The sequence below is a fragment of the Peromyscus californicus genome, unplaced genomic scaffold (genome assembly GCF_007827085.1).
Source record: "Peromyscus californicus insignis strain IS unplaced genomic scaffold, ASM782708v3 Scaffold_20__1_contigs__length_68692818, whole genome shotgun sequence".
NCBI lineage: Eukaryota > Metazoa > Chordata > Mammalia > Rodentia > Cricetidae > Peromyscus > Peromyscus californicus.
Window position 1 is genome coordinate 17,192,945 of NW_026294503.1, and position 24,842 is coordinate 17,217,786.

The 24,842-nt window shown below is 36.6% G+C and overlaps 1 protein-coding gene across 7 annotated transcripts in view; it reads right to left on the reverse strand.

Annotated features, from left to right (window-relative positions):
* The window catches only part of Trps1 (transcriptional repressor GATA binding 1), a 242,737-nt gene that overhangs the window by 150,352 nt on the left and 67,543 nt on the right, over positions 1-24,842 (reverse strand). For all 7 annotated transcript variants that reach the window (XM_052747800.1, XM_052747798.1, XM_052747799.1 and 4 more), the window contains one exon: positions 20,411-21,011. In XM_052747800.1, coding sequence (XP_052603760.1) covers positions 20,411-21,011 — 601 coding nt within the window. The remainder of the gene's footprint in view (positions 1-20,410; positions 21,012-24,842) is intronic.

The following is a 24,842-nucleotide window of genomic DNA, read 5'->3' on the forward strand; positions in this document are numbered from 1 at the left end:
TTTTTAACTAAAAACACATGAGTTTCCTGTTTTATTTTTATTTTTCCATTTGATGAGTCTGTATTTCCACACCTTTATTAGTGTGCTCCCTGAAGCACTAATAGTAACTATGTTTAATCCACCAGATTAATTCAGCTGCTGCAATTTGGTAAAAATATAGAAGTTTGTCTTTCCAAAGTACCCTGGTTGAGAAGGTGATTCTATGAACAAGAGCAGTATAACTCTGACAGAACCTTTATTAACTGTTCTAGCAACTGAAGTAATTTGGCAATGATACTAAAATAAATATTAGGTACATTAAAAATAACAGTATCAAGAAATGAGAAACATCATGTTTCAAAATGCTGGTTTTATTAAAAGGCAACATGTCTTATCTTACTGAACTATAAGAATTCCCAACTATTTACTTAAACCTTAAGGAAAGAATTTCTATGTTTCCATATGAAATATGCTACCTACATAACTATGTACTGTTATATTTTTAATGTCATTTTAAAGCAAGCTATAACTGAACTATGGACATATATATTTACCCAAACCATAGTTTGGGGTTAACATACGTATATGTGTGTCTACTTGGGGGAGGGAGTGGGGTTGTGGAAAACATGAAAATCTATCCAATGGTGCCCACTGACATCAGGGCTTAGAAGATGATGGGCAAACTTGCATCTAATTGAGGAACCATGACAACCAACCCAGACAGACTGACTTGGTTACATCAGGAATCTGACCACTCACACTAGAACTATAGTCTGTGCAGAACAACTTTCAAACCTGGAATAAACATGAGAATCAGCCTACTGCTGAGGGTGAATTAGCAAAACACAATATGGAAATGACCAAGCTCTTTACAAGATCTACTCAGTCATAGACTCTGGAAGAAACCCAGTTTACAGGGCTCTTAATGAAGGGGTAGTCCCAGCAAGTCTTACACCCTGGGTTCTGAGATTTCTGTCATGTTATTTCATTTTCTTTTCATCTTCTTTTAATAGGCAGATGGCATTCTTAAGGCCAGAGGAAATGCAGAGAAGGGCAGTGTTTCAGAAATCAGGAAAACAGGGAGGAAAAATACAGAATGCCATCACTTTGGTACTCATTTTTCAAAATACAAACAATGACTCTGCAGTAAGCAGTGGCAACTGGATCTTCTCACTCTGTAAAGCTGCATGACACCTATAAAAGGGTAGATAAAGCTGGGATCACTGTGTAGTTCTACTTTTCTCAAATCTTTTCTTATAAATATTTTTTTCCAAAATTTAAGCAATCAAAATTGAATCAGTGCCTATAACTTCATGAAATCTTTCTGTGAATGAGAAGAAGATGAAAACAGAAAAACTGATTCAAGATGACAGATCATCCTGCTTCAACTCTGGGTGAATCACTCCTCCACCACAGGTATGCGTGGCACATTTGTGTGCCAGGTTCGTCCTACACCAACCAGGATTTCTTACTCATCTGAGAAAATTTATTTTTTTTGAAATATATTTTAATGGCTGTGGCATTTAACTCCACTGAAAGAAAAGACTGGCTGTCACTACCAAGTTGTGTGTATCAGTGACAGCCAAGATGTACTTGCTCCAAACAAAGAGATAAATGGACAAAAAGATTCACCACATGTTGAAAGTAAGTGGTTCTAATAACTGCTATCAAGGGAATAATACATCAATTGGACAGTGATATGCAGCATAGCAATTTCTAGTTACAGACATATTTTTTCCACATGTTGATTCTCAGTCTCTACCTTCCTTGCTCAGCCACTGCTACCTAACAAAATTCTGAATGGAAACCTTGGCTTTTCTGATCATTTGCTGACACGGGAAAGCAAGCTGGCATTACCTGCTTACGTGTTCCGGTACATCATTTTACCACAGAAATTCCCTTTCTAGGAACTAGGCCAAGAAGGGTCTAGGAATAAGACATTTTTGACAACACAATTCATAACAAAAGGTTGCTCAGTTGCAAATTTAACTTCCTATGCATCTAAATCAAGAACTCAAATGTGGAATGAACATGGAAAAGTGATTTATGACTTCTAACATAAATGATTTGCTAACATAAAACCTCCCAAGACCTGAAGCAAGCAGCAGCATCAAATAATGTACCACCCACCCACAAGGTCACACTTGCTGAGCCAGGTGGAAGAGCAATAGTTATGCCACCAACCTACAAAGCTGCTGTGAGTCCCTGTACTTCCTGTTGCTCCCTTGGAAAGGCTATGGAGTCCCACAATCCTCTATCAGCTTTTGTGTTGCAGCAAGTACTCTGAGTGGATTCTATAACTAGTTCAACAGCAGGAGATGTTTTGAGTCTTTGCAAGGAGACTTTCCAACCAGCCATATTCCCTTCAGAGAACATAAACCTAGTCCCGTATCATAATTAATTGCAAGTACCTAGCTTCATGGTGTTGTTCAATGGGTAAACTGTAATGATGCTCAAGAAGCTGCTTGCCTTCTTTCTCGTCATTTCATATCAGCATTCAGTAACCATAATATGTTGTAATAAAAATAATAAAGGTTGAATTTATTTACTTTTTTTCTATTAAGAAAAAAATTTTTTAGTTATTTTACATACCAATGATAGATCCCCCTCTTCCCTCCTCCCACCCCTCTAGCCTCCCCTGCTAACACACCTCCCCAATTCCCTCCTATGAGAAGGTAAGGCCTCCCATGGGGAGTCAGAAGAGCCTGGTACACTCAGTATAGGCAGGTCTAAGCCCCTTCCCCTGACTCAGGCCAACCTCCAGGAGTCCAGTGGAAGAGAGAGAAGAGGAATTGTATGAGCAAAAGGCATCAAGATCAGGATGGGAAAACCTACAGAGACAACCAAACCAAAGTAGTGGGAACTCATGAAATTTAGACCAACAACTGTGGAGCCTCCACGGGACTGGGCTAGGCCCTCTGCATAGTGAAACAATCGTATAGCTTGATCTTCTTAAGGGATCCCCCTGGCAGTAGTATCAGAATCCATCCCTGGTGCATGAGCAGGATTTTTGGAGCCCACTACCTATGGTGGGACACCTCATATAGTCTCTACTCTTTTATAAACTCCACAAAACTAGTTGGTGTATTTTCAAAATGCAGTGGTCATGAAAATATTCAATGAATAAGCACTGTGGGAAAAAGACAAGTTTTTTTGTTGTTGTTGTTGTTGTTTTGTTTTGTTATAATTCATTTATCTGAAAAGTCAATCTTTCACGTTTTACATTCTGGAAAAAGACAATGTGTCATTGCTTTAAAAAAATACTGCAGGAAGAATTTTTAAAAGCACTATAGTTAATGGAATTAAAATTGCATGTAGCTACACAGCTCTACACAGACATAAGAACCTATTGACCACACAACTTCAACTACATCAGAAACTATCCTTGTTGTACTAACACACATCAATAAAATCCTAATTAAAATACTCCAAAAGACTGCCTACAGTATTCCACTTTGAAATAGCATCTCCTGAAATAGACTTTCCTGCCACTCTGATTTAGCATCTCACTCTCCCTTATCAGCAGATGGTAAACCAAGCACTATTTAAATCCATATGCCTTCCATAGGCATAGTTCAAGTGCAGAATAAAAAGGTGAGCAAATGTTTGAAAGCTAATCAGATTAGCCCTTAAGTGAAGTAACAAAGTGGAGTTTCATTTCCTGTAAATGACTTTTACTACATAATGTTTAAGTGATTAAAAGAATTACTATCCCTGTAAACCACCCAGATGAAAATAACTGCATAAGATAAATTTCAGGGAAAAAAAAAAGTTTCCTGAACTGGCTAGTTTTCATAAATCTAGAGCCTCTACACACATTCCAGTAATAAAAGGAAATGAACATAACACCTGAGGAAGCCTAAAAATACATCCGCAGTTCAGTATGAGAGGTAAAAAATTAGACTAATTCGCCAACATTATTTTCAAGTATCTAATTCCTTTCCACCACTGTTGTTAGAATTTGGTCTGGCAAACCAATAAGAACAACACTGGAAAGATGTTGTCTTTAGCTCCCAGCTCTGCAGATGCGACCTATACCTTTATTCATCTTATCTAGGCGAGGACATTAGGATTTGCTTTTCAGTACATATGCATTCCAGAGTTCATGAAACCTTTCAAATTCTTCCCAGGTTTCTCTCAAGCAAGGTGGGTGCAACATGAGCTTCATGCTCAACAATATTCACCAATGTCATTTCATATCTTACTTTCTTTACTATGCCTTTGATTCTGATTATCTCTAAGTGATCAAGATAAACAGTCTCAAGAAGATCTCTACTTACCTAGAGACTAGCATTGTAAATGGCTTTCCTACCTTAGAAGAAAAAGAACAGAAGAATGAGGATTCTCCCTGCACATTTCAAATTCAAAGACATGGACATATGTTTGATAAACTAATAATATAGCTATGTGATGGGTTGATTAAATTCAACAAAAGTGAAATTTCAAAAGAAATGTGTGTGTGTGTGTGTGTGTGTGTGTGTGTGTGTGTGTGTGTGTGTGTGTGTGTTTGTGTACATGCTTATGTATGGGTATATGAAGAGGCCAGAGTTGACATCTACTATCCTCCTCAATCACGCTCTACAATGTTTCTTGCGATAGACTCTCACTGCAATCGACTGTTCAGTTTAGTAACACTGGTTGAACAATGAGTCCCAAAGGATTCCCTTATCTCTACTTCCACGGAAGTCCAAACATTACATTAGCTTTTCACATGGGTGGTAGAGACTCAAACTCAGGTCCTCACACTTGTACTGCATGCTTTCTATCAAGAAAGTCATCCCCCTAGCCCCTAGACTTACTTTATAAAATAGAAGTTATACAGTATAAAGAAAATGAATTTTGATTCATTATTTTTCAAATGGACAAATCGTTTAGGATTCATTGGAACTTCTTAAATTCTAAAGATGCATCGGCAGATTTCTTCTCTCCATTCCTATATCAAAATTCTGTAAGGACTGAGAGTTCTGCTTCACCAGATAAGGAAGAAAAAACTTCAAAGTGTTCTGATAAAACCTAAATAATCTTTGCTTTGGTGTGATCTCAGAATTGCTACAAGAATTTTTATTTCATAATAACCTATTAACATATTATATATCAAAATTATTAAAAAGAATGCACATAAGGAATCTGTTAACCATTCAGTGTTATAGAATATTGAAATATAAATCAATTAACAATTATAAACAAGTAGTAGAGAAAGTACACAGGCAGTATGGTCAGAAGTAAAATGTGGTGCAGTGTGATGGCTCAGTGGACATGGGAACTTGCTTTCAACCCTGTCCACCTGAGTTTGATCCCTGGACCTAAATAGTGGAAGGAGAACCTACACCTTCTAACCTCCATACAAGTATCATGGACACTCTTTTACACACACACACACACACACACACACACACACACACACACACACACATGTAAATGAATAAATGTTAAAACTGGTTTTCCAGGTTTTTAAATGTACATATGAAATTACCAATTTTACTAAATTAATAATTTATCAATTCTAGACTTCTCAAGGGAGAAGAGCTAGCATGGCAGAACTAGCATGAAACATGAATATGAACATGGTACTGCCCTTGAATGCTCAAGTACTCACAATCTGTGAAAGGAGAAAAATTCAAAAGTATCTGTTTTGCAAGAGCTCATATTTGCTCTTTTCATAACCTTGCTCGACTGTGTCTCAAATTCGTCAAAATAAAAAAGTACCTTGCTTTCAGAAGGAAATCCTCAAACACACACACGCATACAATCGTACACACATATATATGAATATACACACATATATACATACCACATACATACAAATACATATATACATATATATATATACATTCATACTTACATAAGTAGGCTTTCATTTCAAGTACAAAAAATATCATACAAACCCCACATTAAAATGAAATTTACACACAAAATTGGTAAGGACGAGAAACTACAGTGAGCTCTTTTTACTTCACTGCATAATTAAAACCTCCATGTTTGTTCATTAAAGCCACAAAAACCAGAAATATTGAGAGCATCTCAATATGTCATGTGGCAATATCTAGCCATAGAAATGTAGGATATGTTTGAATTTGTCACAGGATCTAAGATGCTGAGTTGAAATGTAAGCCTTTGAGTCCATGTCAGCATTACATATATAAAAAGACTTTAATCTACCTATAGTGTGGGTAGCTATTATGAAGCAAATATAGATTGAATACATCAGTGTTTTGGGTTCATAGTCTTGCATATTTTGAAAGAACCACTTAAAAGCAGTCCAGATATAAAACTTAAAAGACCTATTTTAAATCCTGGAAAATTGGTACACCCAAGGCAGCTTATTTTGTTTTAAAATAATTATAATATGTCTTCAGAGAATTTTTTTAAAGACATACCATAAATTCTGTGATCATCACACAGCAGGGTGTGGTTGATATTTTTTAAAGACATTTAATTCGTATTTATTACAACACAACTAAAGAAAAAAACTTGAAATTTTTTGTTAACATTAAATGGGTAAATAGACTAATAAAAAGACATAATGAGGCCAGTGCCTCAGATCCCCATTGTTTACAAGAACTGAAAGCCTTAAAGCTTGGAAGATTTTAATCAAGACTTCCATTAACCACCCTGTGAACATCCTAGGGATTGCAGGAATTTAAACAAAGGGGGAAGTAGAGTGCTTTTAAAATGACTTAATGTAATTCAGTATTAAGATATGTAACAGTTTTAGCCATTAAACAACAGGTGACATGTCATAGCCAAGCATTTGTCTTTCTTCTCAATGACAATACATCAAATAAGACATACAATCAGGCACCAGGTCAAAGCTAAAAGAAATCATCAGTAAATAAGAATAATAATCTAGGAAAATAATAATTACAGTACTTGTATACAATGCATCAATTCAATAGGTAAAGTACATATGGCAGACATTTTAAATGACTATAAGCGAAATAATGGTGAGTATTTTTCTTTCACATTTATTCACAGATTTAAATGTTATTTTTTGCTTATTTATTTTTATTATTCCCCCTTCCTTTCTAAAGACTCTTCTTGACTCTTTTCTTTTGGGTTAGACATGTAATTAGATATGTGAAACATATGTGTTCTTGTGGTATTTCTGAATAGCAGTTAGGAAGAAGCTTAGGCATACACAGAGGAGCTTGCAATGAGAACTCAGAAATGTCAAAACAGTCTCCTTTACTGCAGCTGGGGCTTGCACATTAGTTTTAACTGGAGTCACAAAACTCAGGTTGTGTTTAGATGTTTTCTTTGATTGTTCTTCACATTTCCCAAAGAATACTTTTCAAGTCCCGATGAATAATTAGCCAATTCCATGGACTCTTCATTTAATGAGTGGAATAAGAAGAGATCATTAAAATTAGCCTTGAAATGATATAGTCATATACATACAAGTAACCCTAAATTGTGAAAATTGTATTTATGTATTTCAGCACACACACACACACACACACACACACACACACACACACACACACACACACAACCATGAGTAACATTAACAAATAAAGAAAGAGGACATGATTTCATGAAGTAGAAAGGAGTAGGGTACGTAGGAAAGACCTCAGGGAGAAAAAGGGAAAAAGGAGAAATTGTATAATTGTATTTTAATTTAAAATAAATTAAAAGGGTCATTTAAACCACACTTTGTTTTAATCCACAGATGTTTTACTCCAGGAGACCTGACATCTGGTTTGTGCTGTAATCAATCTACTGAACATTATCTCTGTTCCTTGTCTGCAAAGGAGTCAAAGCCCTGGTAGCTATAGTTTGTGTTGATAGTGTTTCTAGGATGTTTTGTACAAACTAGGATTTCAAATACTCAATGATTAAGAGACAGTCAATGCACTTGAACTCCCTTCAACCCTTCTGTTCCCTGAAAAGGATGGCACTCTCAATTATCCCTTTAATATTTTTTCTTGTCTTTTTTTAAGTACTCAAAACATTTTATTATGGTTATTCTGCTGCGTAGAATTAAATGGGAGGTTTTCATTGCTGGGGATGTCTTTCTGCATGCTGTGAATCTGTTGCGCTGAATGATTGATAAATAAAATGCTGACTGGCCAGTAGCCTGCCAGGAAGTATAGTATAGGCAGGATAAGCAGAGAAGAGAATTCTGGGATGTGGAAGGCTGAGTCAGGAGATGCTGCCAGCGCCGCCGCCATGAGAAGCAAGATGTAAAGTACCGGTAAGCCATAAGCCATGTGGCAACTTATAGATTAATGGAAATGGGTTAATTTAAGATATAAGAACTAGATAGCAAAAAGCCTGCCATGGCCATACAGTTTATAAGTAATAAAAGTCTCTGTGTGTTTACTTATATCTGAGCAGCTGCAGGAGCTGGGTGAACTGGAGAAAACTCCAGTTACATTTCATATTTACTCTTTTTTTGGAGTTTTTCGAGACAGGGTTTCTCTGTGTAGCTTTGCGCCTTTCCTAGAATCCGCTTTGGAGACCAGGCTGGCCTCGAACTCACAAAAATCCGCCTGCCTCTGCCTCCCGAGTACTGGGATTAAAGGCCTGTGACACCACCACCCAGCTCATATTTACTCTTATACTCACAATGTTTATAACATTGTCTCCTTTTAGTATAGTTCACTATTAAAGTAAATATCAAGGTAAGTAAGAAATCTACCTTTCAACTATAAAAGTGAGATAGATATCCAAGAGATTCTCTGCTGGTACTACACAAATGCATCCTTTTCAAATTTTCACAGTTATTAACTTTCCTCCTATAATAATATATAAAGAAAATGTCAGGGTTTCTATTTCTTAACTACCACTGTGGGGCAGTTCTAACTAATGAAAATCCAGAAATGATACAGTTTTCCTATTTCCCAGGAGTATATGTGCACAGCCTGGTAAAGTGACCTGTACTTGCCAATAGATGCCTTTCCTATGTCATCCCACAAGTAGGCCTAATTATAGGAACACTAAATCAAACCATTTGAAATCGAAAGCAAGATGCAATTATTTAACTACAAAGATATCTGATGCTGCACTACTTAGAGTAGTAAAAGCCAGAAGTAAATGTTCAACTACAAGGAACAGATCAACATTTTATCTAGAAGAAACTACAGAAAATTACTATAAAGACTATAAATATGTTGTAGAAGAATATATGCTGACATTTCAAAAGTATTATATTTTATTCTGAAGTTAAATCAGATGGTATTTCAATAATAAACATAAAAATCCACATTTGTAATTCATATGTCTTTGTGAGTATTCACACACATGTGTATATCCATGTGTGTGAATACTCAAAAGGATATATTAAACATGTTGAATATTTGTATTCTTTCTTTCATCTACATCTATGCTACATGATGTTTATAAGGAACATATATTTTATTGGAAAGAAAAATGCTAGGAAATCCTAATTTAGTATTTTGTTTTCTTTTCCTCGACTCTTCCTAATCTCTTTTTCAACTCTACCCCTACACTCAACCTAGAGGCTACTGCCAATGCTGAAAACCACAGAGGCTAATTAGAAATATGGCCCCTTTCATTACGACCACCCATACTTCTAATGGTACATCTCTGAATAATGAGATATTAACTCTGAAAGACCATAAAGAACTAAGATAGGTTTATAGTTTGAAGATTTCAGTGGGATGAAACTGAATTATTCACACCCATTAAACAGAGTTTGAATGATTCACAGCCAATTTTATTTTTATAATTGTAATGAAACAGCTGGGATTAGAGTCTATTCATGGACTCCTAAGAAATTTGCACCCCACCTACTAAAATTAGTTTCCTCATCCCAAATTCTGATCTGCACATCTGACGGAGAACAAAACAGGCATTGCTGCTCAATGCCAGCAAACTAAAGACACAGACTTTCTTTTTGTCACTCTGCCTCCAGGGTCAATTTATTTCTCACTATATATACTTCTCTTTTCTCCCATTCATAATAAGGCCTCTAATTACCTCAGTTTTTTTGCAACATAGTTATTTATAAAGGATGAGCATTATCTTGTAAGTTAAGCTTAAACAATGTGACATTTTAATGTTTCAGATTGTGTGTGACAGTTATTTATACCTAACTAGTTTCCAGCTAGTAGATGAAAGACATACTTAAATTTGTAGTTCAGATGGATTTTCTCTCTTCAGATTAGCTTTATTAAGCTTAAAACATAAGGTTTGTGTCTTATAGCCAATCCATCCATTGATGCATACATAAGAATGTTTAAGGTTCAACAGGAAATTGAGTTGGCTCATATATTTACCATTTAAAGGAAATTAGACCAACTGTGTGTTGTACTCAATACTGAAAATATCGAGAATTTTCCAAAGCAGAACAAGGGAAGTGTTCTGGGTTTAATGACTCACCCAGGGTCACATAACTACTTAGTCACAAATTAAGTTTATAACACAAAACCTACTTTCCTTCAGTCTGCTGTATTTCCCACTATAAAACCAGGGAGAACAAAAAGAAAGCAGGAAATGAGAAGTAGATTCATGAATTAGTATTCACCTAGAGATAAAAACCCAATCAAGCTGGGCGGTGGTGGCGCACGCCTTTAATCCCAGCACTTGGGAGGCAGAGCCAGGCGGATCTCTGTGAGTTCGAGGCCAGCCTGGTCTCCAAAGCGGATTCCAGGACAGGAGCAAAGCTACACAGAGAAACCCTGTCTCGAAAAACCAAAAAAAAAAAAAAAAAAAAAAAAAAAAAAACCCAATCAAGTGAAATACACACTTCCAAAGTCCAAATGCAGGAGTTCTGAGTACTATTTAATGAAATGGCAAGATATCTTGAAATTTTTCAGAAATATTCAACTTCCACATGACTTTGAGGCATACTCCTACACAAACCAACTGGAATTACATCTCACGGTGCAAAGGATTTAGGAACATAGATCTAAAAGGACATGCATGAGCCGGGTAGTGGTGGCGCACGCCTTTAATCCTAGCACTTGGGAGGCAGAGGCAGGTGGATCTCTGTGAGTTCGAGGCCAGCCTGGTCTCCAAAGCGAGTTCCAGGAAAGGCGCAAAGCTACACAGAGAAACCCTGTCTCGAAAAAAAACAAAAAAAAACAAACAAACAAAAAAAAAGAACATGCATGGACATATCATTGGAATCATTTATACAATCCACATTTTGGAAACCTCAAGTTTTCTTCATTCTAGAAACATAATTAAAACAAAATATATGGAATTTCTTTTGTTATTAAGAAAATGTGCTGTGGCAAATTTGGAAACAGCAAGAAATGGGCAAGAATAACTTGTGGATGTTCTAAAATATGGTCAACGCTGCCTTTTCATTGTACTGTGGGTTGCAAGACTGACCGATGTGTAAAAGTTTACAAGTGAATTATAAGGGTATTTTTGCAGTACGAAAGACTTCTTCCTGTGAAAAGCAAATGATAACTCTCAGGAAACGAAGCACCTTTAACTTCTTACATTCCAAAATAGAAGACTATTTTGAAGTGCCTTGGTCAAACATATGCAATTGATATGAAGCCTATCTTTGAGAACATATAATTAAAAACGGTCTGAACCTCTGTATCTTAAAACAAGTAATAAGTGCGAATGCACGTTAGTCAATTTAGAAATTATAAAATAAAAATATTATATAAAAAGAAATGTTCTCTTTTTTCTCCTCCCTACTTCATTGAAACACGGCAGCCATCGAATTTGAGATTCTGATAATCTCATGAAAGAAATGTTCTGTAATGGAGTATGAGTGTATGGGCAATATATAGGATAAAGACAGACATTTTTCAAAGAACAGAAACTTGAGTTCTGCTCTCTTATGCCTCAAAAACACACAGCTGTCCATACGGATATCCAACCTGACTCTAAGAAAAATGAGGTTTAGACCAAAGCTAGAGATTCTGAAAGGTAGCCAGAATATGACCCTAGAAAACTACATAGAAACAAAAGAGAGAAATTGTTCTCTCAAAAAAGGGTAAGCTGGTATATAAAGAGTGTTTTGTGTTTGTTTTTGTTTTTTTTTCTTTCATTTTTCTTTATTGAGAAATTTTCTACTCACTCCACATACTATCCACAGATCCCGCTCCTCCCCACTCCCACCCTCCAGCCCTCTTTCCCAAGCCACTCCGCATCCCCACATCCCCCAAATTGAGGTCTCCCATGGGGAGTCAGCAGAGCCCAGCACACTGAGCCAAGGCAGGTCCAAGCCCCTTCCCACTGCACCAAGGCTGTGCAAGGTGTCACACCACAGGCACCGGGTTCCAGAAGCCTGCCCACAGACCAGGGACAGATCCCGATCCCCCTGCCTGGGTGCCACCCAAACAGTTCGAGCCAAACAACCGTCTTCCATATCCAGAGGGCCTAGTCCAGTCTCTAGGCAGACCTCCTGGAGAGTGTTTTTATCTGAATCATTTGTGTAAATGTTGATTAGCAAAAAAAGATCCTGCTTGAAATTAAACATGGCTAATAACTGAACTATAAAGTATACTATGAATACAATGCAAGGTAAGTATATCAAAACATACACCTAGATGTTAGATATATGTAAGTCCATGTATATGATTAAAAAGCAGATATCTGAGATTATTGGTTATTCTATGAATTATTTCTATCATTCTTTTTTGTTTGTTTGGTTGGTTGGTTGGTTAGTTATTGATACAGAATCTCACCAACTTGTAGCCCAGGCTAGCCTGAAACTTACTGTGTCAATCAAACTGTCCTTGGACTGGCAGCAATTTATCTGCCTCAACATTTTGAGTGCCGGGGTTACTGGCTTGAACTTCCAAGTCTGGCTTTAAAGTGTTCTTTATAAGTAAAATTGGAAATAGTCTGCATGTTCATCAGTAAATACATTAAGCATATAATGTGGGTATGCATAATAATGAGGCATTAAAACTAATATTGTGATATACCATTATGAGCAAGGAAAATGTCCACATCACATTGTTAAATTTTAAAATCAAATTATGAAATGATAAAGTAGAGTTCTATGCTTCAACAAAATACATATGTGAGTATATCTAAAAGATGTATCTGATGCCAAAATATTAACAGAAATAACCTATGCTTTGGAATATATCAGTGTTTTTCATTTTCTGTAGTGTTTTCTTCTTTGTAATAGGCAAGTGTTACTTGTGCAATTTCAGAATGCTGATTTTCAATATTATTCATGCACACATGAGAAGGTGGAAGTGCAGAAGAAGCAAACTCATTCTGAAAGGACAGGTAGTCCCTCAAGCAAGCCCTTACTAAAAAATCACGGCAAAGCCAGGGAGGCTAGGCGGGGACTCTGTAATTTGACAGCCAGGGCTAGCGTGTCATCTTTGGCTTGGCATGTAGTATGGATTCTGGCAAACTATTTAATCTCACTGCCTCTGTTTCCTCATCTAAATAAAAGGAATAGAAATAGTTGAACTTCAAAGATTATGGATTAATATGACGGCATTAATGCCCCAATAAACTAATGGAAAGGCAATATAAATTGAAATGTTAACATTTTGATTGCATAGCAATTAATTATAAGTAGCCATCAATGTCCTAAAAGTTCCTTCATTTTTAATGCCTAGCTGGGTAAGATTTTTTTTTCTGAAGTAGCTTTACAGGTTTTGTCTTCTTCAGTGAGAATTCCAATTAGACAGCTACAGAGCTGCTCTCCTGATATATTGGATTATAAGCTAAGCTCATAAAATTAATTTTCTGAGAAGAGATTATTTTATGGGTCATTTATCTACCAAGACCTTTTTTTAAGCATGGTCAAGAATAAGTCTTTAATATAAAAACTTAAATGAAATGAACATTATTGATGAATGCAATTCAATACCCCATATTTTCATGGATCTTATGATTTTCTTCATATAAATTACTGATTTCACCAAAAAGCTGTAGGAAAAACATATATTCATTTGCATATACACACTCAATAAATCTTGAAAAATAATCAGTATCCGTGACTTTTTAAATGTAGGGGAATTACATATATTTTATTTCAAAATATGTGTATGTTTAGCATTTTCTGGTTAACCTTCATGTTACAAGTAAGTACATTTCCATATTTATCCCGTTCCTAATTAATACCTAAGTTAAATTTACAAAACTGAGAAACTGTTGTTTCAAAGAGGCAAGCTAACATGTAAAATTATGTTTGAGAGGCATTTACTATTCTAACTTGAACAAGAAGGCCAAATACTCAATTTAGCTTAATTGTCCTGTAATTAGAAAAACAAAATTAATATTCCTTTTCCTTACTTCTTAGTACTGACAATATAGAGAAAGTATACCATAAGTGAATTTTTCCCAAAATGAAGTTTATCTATTTGGAAATTAATGCTAATAATCAATATCTATAAATGGCCTTGCTTCTCCCAAATGAAGGAAGACGGTGGTTGAAATTCACTGGAACACTCCTCATCCTAATACCACATCCAGATGCAGGAAACCTAGCTTGCTCAGCTCCCCTGAGTAACTGGTAGACTAGTCACATAACCATCGTCTTTGCCTACCAACCTTTAAAAGGTCCTTAAATGAAGTCTACAGATTGAGAAAATAAAAAAGAAAATAATAACAAAGATATTGTTCACTTTCTTGATTTAAACAGTAACAAAATCCAGAATGATCACATATCATTTAAAGTATGGTTATTTGAATGTAAAATACTAGATTACATTTAGATTAGTCATGGCCAAAAAAAAAAAAAAAGGAAAAAATGCTAGGTTCATATCAGGATGTCTGATGGCTGACACACTTCCGAATCACTGTGCACCTCTCTGTATGCTTAAAATGTGGGCCACCTGTATACTATCCCCCTCCCACATCGAAAGAAGCTCAACAATGGTTCCCTTTGGGATTCCTAGTATCTCCTGCCTCAGTCAATTGGGGTGGGGAAAAAGCCAAGCAAAGGTATTCCTACAGGAAATAACAAACAGATACTGAAGTAAAGGACACCACCATTTCATACTGACTGCAAACCTGCACAGTACACTAAGATATATCTGCTTCCCTTGCCTAGGAATCTACACCAGACTTCACAAAGAGTCTAGTTTACAACAAAGCGTGTTTTAGGTGTTGCAGAATACATTTATAAAGATCTATGTGAGCCAATGGAGCTAAATTACAAAATAAAATTAGGCTACCAGAAACCTCATTAGTAAAGCTAACAAAACCAAACTTGTATGCATCATTTCATTATTTTCTATCCATTAAAAATTATAATTCACTGTAAAAGATTAAAATCTAGTATGAAGGGGGAAAGGTTACCTGAATTTTTCTTAGTAAAATTAACTAAAATGGCCATGCTCACTATTACTTACACTGAGTTCAATTCATAGGCTTTATATTTGAAAATACCAAAATGTATGAGTTTAGATCATAAATGTTCTTAACAGATGTCACCCAGAAAATGCATCAACAGAAGACACAGGCAGAGAATTGTACAAGAATTACACAATATCTGGATAGAATAAATAATATTTAGTATGTTTTATTTTTCCTTTAGGCAAGTAATATCAATGTGCTTCTGATGGGTTTCATTCTGTTTGTGTTGAATTTATGCACATGTGAAAAGTTGAAAAGTGATCAAGAAAATGCTTATTTATATAGATATTAAGTCAGCATTTTCTGTAGGATGACTTAGATTCTGGTTTTGTTTTCATTAAACATGAAGTAAACAATAAATATCTCTTTTCACTTCAAATCATCTTTAACGTAAAAAAGCTCCCGAGGTCTTGTATCAGTTGTTGTAAAGGTATTTATCATGGGGGCTTGTTTGCATGGCTGCCAGTAGACTGTCCCCAAAAGAACATTTTTGCATCTGAATGGACTGTCCAGTATCAGCAGCCTTTAGACTATAAATTTAACACTGCTAAAGAGAGGAAGAAATAAGGTCTGCTTTGTACTGCCTGGGTATCACATTTACAAGATGAACAAATAATCACACTACTTTGGCTTATCAGGCACTCTTGAATCTGAGGATCTCAAACGGGCTGACAAACCTTAATTAACTAAGCCACACAGCACTGCTGTGAGGAAGGCAGTAAGCAGATCCTGGGTCAGAGATAGATGTTTGGGTTTCCTGCAGGCTGGCCTTTGATAGGCAGTGGCCTGCCACGGAACTCAACAACTCCCAGAGGCCCACATATGAAAGTCTCCACTAATGCCAAAGCAGTGCAGAATGTAGATGTTAAAACCAACAAATTTCATTAAGGACTTTGAAGCAATAAGCCAAAATCAGTTGTGGCTCAGTTTCCCCTGGGTGTACTGAAGAAAGTTCTTAATAATACAGTGATCAACTCTAAGACAGAATTTGCATCTGTGCATGTAACTAGGGCACTATCTCAACAAAAGACTTCCTGGAGCCTGGCTGGTGAATTGTCCTATTTCTTCCTATAGATTCACCCAATCAACTTACCTATGGTTGGGCATTTGTGTAAATAAAAATTCCATTTGATAATGGCAAATCTTTGTGGTATTTAAGAACCAATTTTTTTCTCTCTATTCACCTAAAAGGTTTCTGTGACATAAAAATAATATTAAAATTTTTACTGCATGAATAAAATCCAGAATTATTAAAAGAGCAACATAATTATATTTGTTAGGTATTTCCCTAAAAGTAAATACATATATACACACATTTGTAGAAAATATATTATAAAAGAAACCACTCAGGAAAAGAGTGCAAAATTGTACAAAAGCCAATCAGGATCATAATCTGCCACTTAAATATGGAGGAAAGAAATTATTGGAAAACATGTAATTAGTTGATTATCCCATTTTGGCAAGGGTAATGTTGAATATACTAAGTTCTCAAGGCCAAATTAAAATATAAATAAAAATACTGGGTGGGTTTGTATTTATTAAACTTTGGTGACCACTTCAGGAATAAGGTTTTTAAAAAGTAAAATTTGCATGTAACTGTGGAACAAATGGTATTTTAACAAAAAAAAAAAAAAAAACAGAATTTTATTTAACAAATAAGTCTTAATATTCATTCAAATTCACAAAATATTCTAAAGTTTTGTAATAATATTGATTGGCTGATATGCAAGGAAAAGTCTAACTTTTTTAAAGCAATTTACAAGGGAAAACTTTGGCCAATCTGTCTTGTTACCGTCTAAGCTGAGTCACCCACAAAGGTTGCATAAACAACATAAAGTTCTTTACATGTCCTTCCTATTCATAATGAAGCCAAAATAAAAGGGCATTCACTAAATGAGAACATACACAAATGACCTGAAAACCCCAAACAAAGGGCAACTACTGCTCTAGACCTAGACACAACAAAAAAGGAAAAACAAAGTCAAGCAAACAAAAAACAAGAAAAACTGGCGGATGCTAATGAAAGGAATATTGTGAAATATAGGGGCTGCATGAGAAACTTCCTTCTACCCTTGAAGGAATGGAGCAAACTGCTACCACTAAACCCAGTAAAAATGCATTAATTAATTAAAGTGGAGAAACGTGGTATCAGATGAATATCCTGAAAACAGCATTATAATCATTTGCTTTATGATAGAAACCTATATACAGTTGACCTAGTCATTAAAAATTTCTTAGCAACAGCCTCAAACTACTTTAAGTTAACGCATTTTAGAACAACTTTTCCACACTTGACTTTTTCTATCAGTGTTTACATCATGTTAGCATAGTTAACAGTTTTTTTCTCAGCAACAGCCATCTATAGGAAAGCATTTACTAGGGTACTGTACTACACGCTGTGTTGAATAAGCTAATGAAAAACTCGCTTCCATGTCATAAGTAAGTATCTGTAAGTAAATAAACATGCCCGAAGGCAGCTCATTTCATGTTCCATTCTGCTTTAGAAACTCAAATGTCAATATTCCATCTTATACATAGGTAGAACATGATATTTTATTCCAAGCATCTCTGCATTTTTATTGTGCATTTATAAACATGACACTAGTTTGAAGTTTTATAACTAATCAATTGAACTGCATTATTTTTGCCTTTACTAAACATGGCAATGATATTCTGCTGGGTACTTTCTTCCAGAGTGAACAGATAGTATATTTGCTATGATAATTTAGCATCCAATATTCCACCACCAAAAGCAGAAATCTCCTCAATTTCTCATTAAAATCTGTTCTGTTTGTTAAAGTGACTAGGTTTCTTTGAAAGCTCATTAAAATATGCTCAGATCAAAATTGGAAATTCAGTTAAGAAATCAAACCAAATATTGCACAACAAACCAAATTGGACACTCTTTCTACTCTAAATACCTAGTAGCAGTGGTTCTCAACCTTCCTAATGCTGCGACCCTTTAGTACAGTTCCTCATGTTGTGGTGACCCCTAACCACAAATTTTTTTCGTTGCTACTTTGTAACTGTAATTATGCTGTTATGAATTGTAATGTAAATATTTTTGGAGATAGAGGTTTGCCAAACTATTAACTATTTACTCTTTGCCAATAGACTCAAAGCTTCCAGAAGAATCACTAAAACACAAAAGCATAAATTTGAAAGTTTCAAATTTTATTTAAGTCATAGAAAAATGAATCTGGCTTTGAAAAAGTGTGTGTGTGCCTGTCCTATGAAATGAAGTAGAAGGCAGTCTTTAAAGATCATAAATCACAAGGTTAGGGATTGAGCCATCCATTGAGGAGTTAGCTGTGCTGGAGATCTCCTACGTCAGCAGCTAATGCAGAGGAAGTGAAAGGGCAGTTGAAATGGTGCAATAGAAACTTAAAGTCAAGGAACTAAGAAAGTAGAGGAACTGAAAAGAACGAATTGTTTTTAGAAGTTTTATCATCCTCAGGTTGATCCCAATACTGATAGGGTTTTCATTCTACTGCTTAATCAGCTACTTATCATTCCAAATTCTTAGAGTATCCAAGGGAGGCAGAAAAACTGACAGACCGGAAATCATTAAAAAAGAAAAAGAAACACTGGAATAACTTGGAGCCACGCAGAAATGTCAGTTACGTGGAAGAGGAAGGCAGAAGGCTTTGGTGAGCTAATGGAAAGCACCCAATTGTACCCCATTCTCAATGTCACCGGACACTAATAACATATATATGATACCCATTCTCCCTCTCAACCAAAAGCCGTAAAAGGCCCACAAGACCAGAAAAGCATGGAGCGCTGAGAAAAGGCTATTTACAATCAGACAGGTGCATCTATCTACAGCTACACAAAGGAAGCTCCCTGAAATAAGCCTGCTCCTGAAAGGTACAGAACTGTTGGTTTTCTTTCCAAAGGTACTTAAGAGAACATTTGCTCCTGCCGGAGGACAGGAAAATGTCTTTGTTTCTCAGGGGACCGGGGGACCAACTTCTCTTCTATAACCAAGACTACTCTCAGTTCTACGGCTTGACTACAAGCAGGAAAAGTAACGGCTTTTTTAAACTGTCCACCTCCAAGGGATGTTCCTTAACTCCACTCCATAACCCCAGAGACACACAGAAAGGCTTCATGGAATCCAAAGGAAGTGACAATGGAGGAGCAGCTAAGTCTACTCACAGCAAAGCACTTCTCTCCAGTGTCTTGTGACCACAGACCTATGGTCTCTGACCTACAGGTCAAAGCCCTAGGCTGAGTGGACTCCATTTCCTAATCAGGTGTTTTTGTAAAGGGACCTAATTTCTGATCGTACCTTCTGTGCAGGAACATAGTTTCAAAGCCATCCAGAGATCTCTAAATTCCCTCCCTACCAAGGTGAAATGCTAAAGGGTACTTACTACTTTAGCCAAAACACAAATACGACATACTGGGAGCTCATGAAGTTTCAAAAGCTAAAATGTTGTTTGAGAACATCGAGTCTACAATGCACCCACAAAAATGAAGATTTTCCTTACTGGGAGATTCTTTATCATTTTTTCCTGCATATTTTCCTCCCTTTTAGAGCATGAAATAAATAAAAAATAATAATAATAAAATAAAAAATAAACACTCTTCACTCTTCTTTGGGCAGGATTTGTACTATTCATATTTAGATTTTGCTCATCCTTCTTCTTTCTGGCAACTGAACTACAAGCATTGTTTTGTTGTTAGTCTTTTTTTGTTTATTTGGGGTGTGTGTGTGTGTGTGTGTGTGTGTGTGTGTGTGTGTGTGTGTTAAGAAATGCTGCTTTCTGGATTAACATCTCGCCCAGGAGTTTACATTCTTAGTGTTTTAATCTCTGCTAACCTGCCTTATCAACTGTGTACTATATCACAGGACCTTAAAATTTAGCAGTCACTTATTTGAATACAGCTGAGCATCCTTATGGGATTGGAAAGCTCCCTCCTCCAAAGGTGGTGGCTTTGTTGCTTTGCATAATCACCAAGAATGATTAACCAACATTCGGAGCTGAGAGCAAAGACAAATAGCAACTGCCTACCTGTAAAGTTACTTTCTGCTCCTTTGGCCATCATGCATATAAAATATCAATATGGATCATTTAATTTCACTACACAACACATTAAACTAAACATCGAAAATGTATGTTCCCTTCAAAAGATATAAATTGTTTTAAAAAGTAAACCTTCCTACCCGTAACAGCGACTGGGATTCATCCTTGGTCTTGCTCTCTCCGGAAGCAGGATACTGCTGGGTCAGGGATGCAGACTTCTCGCCACCAGCAGACGCCCCTTGCAGGAAGCCCTTGGTATCAACAGCCAAGCCATACATAGGTCGGGCCAGGTGGGCAGCTTCAACGTTGGGGCTGTCCCTCAGAGTCTTTGTCTGCTCTTGGGAGCTGGACACAGGCGTCAAGAGCCCTAGGCTTGCTTGAGTGTAGGATGGACTGCCCCGTAGGATGTCAGCTCCTCTCCAAGTCACTCGAATATCATCAGTGGAACTCTCAGTCCAGACTTTATCTTTCAGCCCTTCCTTGTCATCAAGTTTCTCCCTCTTGACTATGCTCTCGGGAACTGTCTCTCCCATTTTAGAGTCTGGGTTTAGCAGACTGTAGACCTTGAGGTCAATTTTGGGCTCTTCTTTGATGGTGGGTATGGCATGGCCATCCTCTTCGCCATTAGCAGTAGTGATTTCCTGTTCCTGGCAGTGAACCGTGTTGAAGTGCTCCAATAGTGACTGAGTGTCAGCAGCTGTGAAACTGCACTGGCGACATTTGTAGCAGCTGTGTGCTCTCCTGGAAGGAAGAAAAGAGTCAGTGAGAAGCCAGAATTCTGAAGGGAATGCTCTGTGCTAAAATAGTCCTTATGCACCTGACTTCTCTCATACAATGTAGTAGGTTGAAAGAAACACAATATTCTCAACATCCAGAAATCAAAGTTAATTAACAGGCATTTTCATTTCTGTATAAGAATCTGAAGTTGTCTTTAGCACTAACAGACAAGAAGACACACACACACACACACACACACACACACACACACACACACACGGGGGGGGGGGGGGTGTGCAGCTAATTACCATTAGAACTGTTTGTTTTAGCTTCATTATCACCTGTTACGTTCGTTTTATCTTGATGGATAATTGTCAATTCTAAATTAGTAAGATATTCATGGTTTTACAACTGATTTCTCCAATGGCCTTTCCACTTTGTTTATCTGTGCTGAACTAGGGCATTTTTTCCCTATAAATACATTAACAATTTTAATGTTGAGTTCCTTTTTATAACTTTCCTACATATTTCAATATGCTATGACTATTCCTTTCTAGCACTGTTTAAATCATTTTAGTCAAGGAGATAAGGCTACCTGACCTATATAATCTAGAAAATACGATGTGTTAAAACAAGTATTTTCTAAATGAATTGCATGATCTATAAGTAGATAGAGAAACCGAGCAGACCAAATGTCTGCTAGGCGTCAAACAGCATGGCAGTGGCTACACAGACATGTGTGTGAAAGGAGTCTGTATGTGTGTTTGTGTGTGTACTTTCTTTTTAAAAGTCATAAAACAAAGCTTTTTTATTGTCAGATGTTATAACATCTCCATTGTTGAGGAAATAATAACTGCTATATTAGGAAAATGTTTGAATAAAAAGAACAAATGTATTTAATTGTAAAAAGCATACCACAAAAATACACACATTTTTGCAATAAGGCATTCTTTCTTTGATTAAAGAACCTTACACAACTCTCTAAATATCATATGAAGTACTTTCTACTTACCCCATGTTAGCAAAAGTGTAACACAGTAAGTTCTATGAGCTATCACTTGAAGTTACTCCAACTGTAGATAAGTATCAATATATCATTTTGCCAGCTGCTGGCTAATGGTAAAATGGGAACTCACAGTCCTTGCTTACTTGGCACTTACAGACTAGTCAGGATGACAAGCTTCACTATACACAAACATGTAGGAACAGAGAATGATATATGGAAATAATGACATGAAAGAGAATGTAAGGCTTACAAGGTTGCTTAGGAAAGTCAAGGAACTTTCTGAGGGAAATCTACAAATCCAAAATACAAGAAACAGCTATCCTTTTAGGAGGAGAGAAGGAGGTGTCCTAATTAAGCTTACTATTGTTGTGATGAAACATCATGACCAAACCAACTTAGGGAGGAAAGATTTATTTGACTTATATTTCAACATCATCGAAAAAATTCAGGACAGGATCTCAAACAGGTCAGGAACCTGGAGGCAGGACCTGATGCAAAGACCATGAGGAGTGGTGATTACTGGCTTGCTTGGCCTGATTTCTTATAGAACCCCTGACCACAGCTAAGGGGTACCACCATCCACAATGGCTGGGCCCTCCCAGATCAGTCAGTAAATAAGAAAATGCTCTACAGGGTTTTTTTTTTTTTTTGCAGCCTAACCTTATGGAGACATTTTCTCAGTCAAGGTTCCTTCCTCTCAGTTGACTACAGCTTATGTCAAGCTGACATAAATCTAGCAAGAACAAGAGGAAAAGAGCACATCTTAGCAAACCTGAGATGTGGAAGAGGCCACTGTAGACAAAGAGGAATAACAAAGAAGAATCAGTATGATCAGTCCATTGGAAGGGTCACCTAATGCATGGGTGATTGTCTTAGGAAGGATGGATACTTTACAAGCCTAAGGAGACTTAGGCAAGGAGGAAGATAACAAACATATGGTTGAATCATGGGGGAGGGGCTATAACAGTTTCTGAATTAAATGTGTCTTGTTACGAGGCATGTCTGATGATGAAATGCCAAAACAGCAAGGCTCTGGAGTCCAGGATCCAATTAAGGACAATAAGGTGGAGAAATGATGCCTTACCCACAAAACTGATGTCACAAAACTTCTAACTCCCAGATCAACACTCGGCTCTTCAATATGCTGAAGCCTAAATGTTTCACAATATTTTTTAACCAATGAAATTACTGACAAAACAAAAATTGAAACAACGGAGGGGAGACTGCACAAGGTCTTGCCATAGGAAAGAGAATGAGGACAATAACCTACAAAACCGGCCACGTGCGGCAGTTCCAAGGCTTCCTCACCTTCCCGAAACATTGTGTTTAGACATAACTTAAGAACCTAAATGTTTAATGAGTGCCAATGCAGGGACCAGTATTTAACTAAAAACCATGTTACCAGATGTATCATGATTCTAAATGACTTAACAAACTCACAAGGTATCCCTTATCCTTTTAACTTCAGTGAAACACGGAGAAAGCCCTTACTCTCCTTCAGAATCTTAAGATGCACACTATCATTCATGACAAGAGGGTAAAGATGCACACACAGTGAGGCATTAAGTTTGGCTTCAAAGTTCTCTCGAGACCTTACTAGCTCTTTCCTCCTTGAATGGAGCCTAAATGAATAGAGGGCTAATTAAAAAGATATTACTTTCAAAAGTTGGGAGTGATGTGAATATCACGATACCCATTACTAAAACAGAGTGGTTGGTACCTTTCAAACTCCAACATGCATAGTCATCTTCTGGAGACATGGATGAAGCCCAGACTCTGACTTAGCTTGCCAGGAACTCAGCAGTTTACTGAGCATTTTCACAGGAACTTCCTATGATGGGCAACACACATTCTCATCATTCCCTTCAGAGAATCAACTTAACATTGGGACATACTAAAACCGCAAGCAAGAAATGCTGAAACAGCTATGGCAGGGGATGTCCGTGATGCTGATGCAACATGGGAGTCAAGAAGCAGCAGAGAGATATTAAGAAGTATATACATGGTACAATTTGAGAGATGCTCTGAATAATAACTTCATTGTTTAATTCAATCTTATATTGAGCCAATCTAATTTAAAAGACACTATAAATCCAGTACATACTTTGTATTTATTTAAATTCTACATATTTCAATCAACTGAAGAGCAAACATTCTGCTCACACTACCAAAGGAAACAGGATTATATTTCCACAGGTCTCCTTCCAGAATACTGTCAGATAGGAAAATTTAGTGTATCTCTTATGCAACATTTGGAACCTTCTAATGTGAAGACTCAATATGACTTTGCACTAACAACCTAGCAATGAATAAAGACAGAATTTTAATGAGTATCTAACTCATTATTTCTATCCAGGAAAAGAAGAAAAATCAGTCTATAGAAGAGCAACTTGTACTTGAATTTCAGTGACTTAGAATTTCTGTGAGAAGAAAAGGTTTTTTTGTTTTTTGTTTTGGGGTTTTTTGTTTGTTTGTTTGTTTGTTTTTTCATGACAGGGTTTCTCTGTGTAACAGCCCTGGATGTACTAGAACTCACTTCATAGACAAGACTGGCCTCAAGCTCACAGAGATCCACCTGCCTCTGTCTCCTAAGTGCTGAGATTAAAGGCCTGCACCACCCTCACCTGGCTCGAAGGAAAGGTTTAATAGCTTTTCCTATTTCATAGAATTTTCACATGCTATAAAAAATATTTATATTGGATCCTTCTGAGATTGCAAGTTGCAGTTAGCTTTCATCCTAAAAGTAGCATTCATTCATTGATTTCTAGAGATTTTTATGATTTTCATAATTCATAAGAGGATCAGGAATGTTTCCAGAAAAAAAAAATCAGCTAAAAGATGCTATTTGT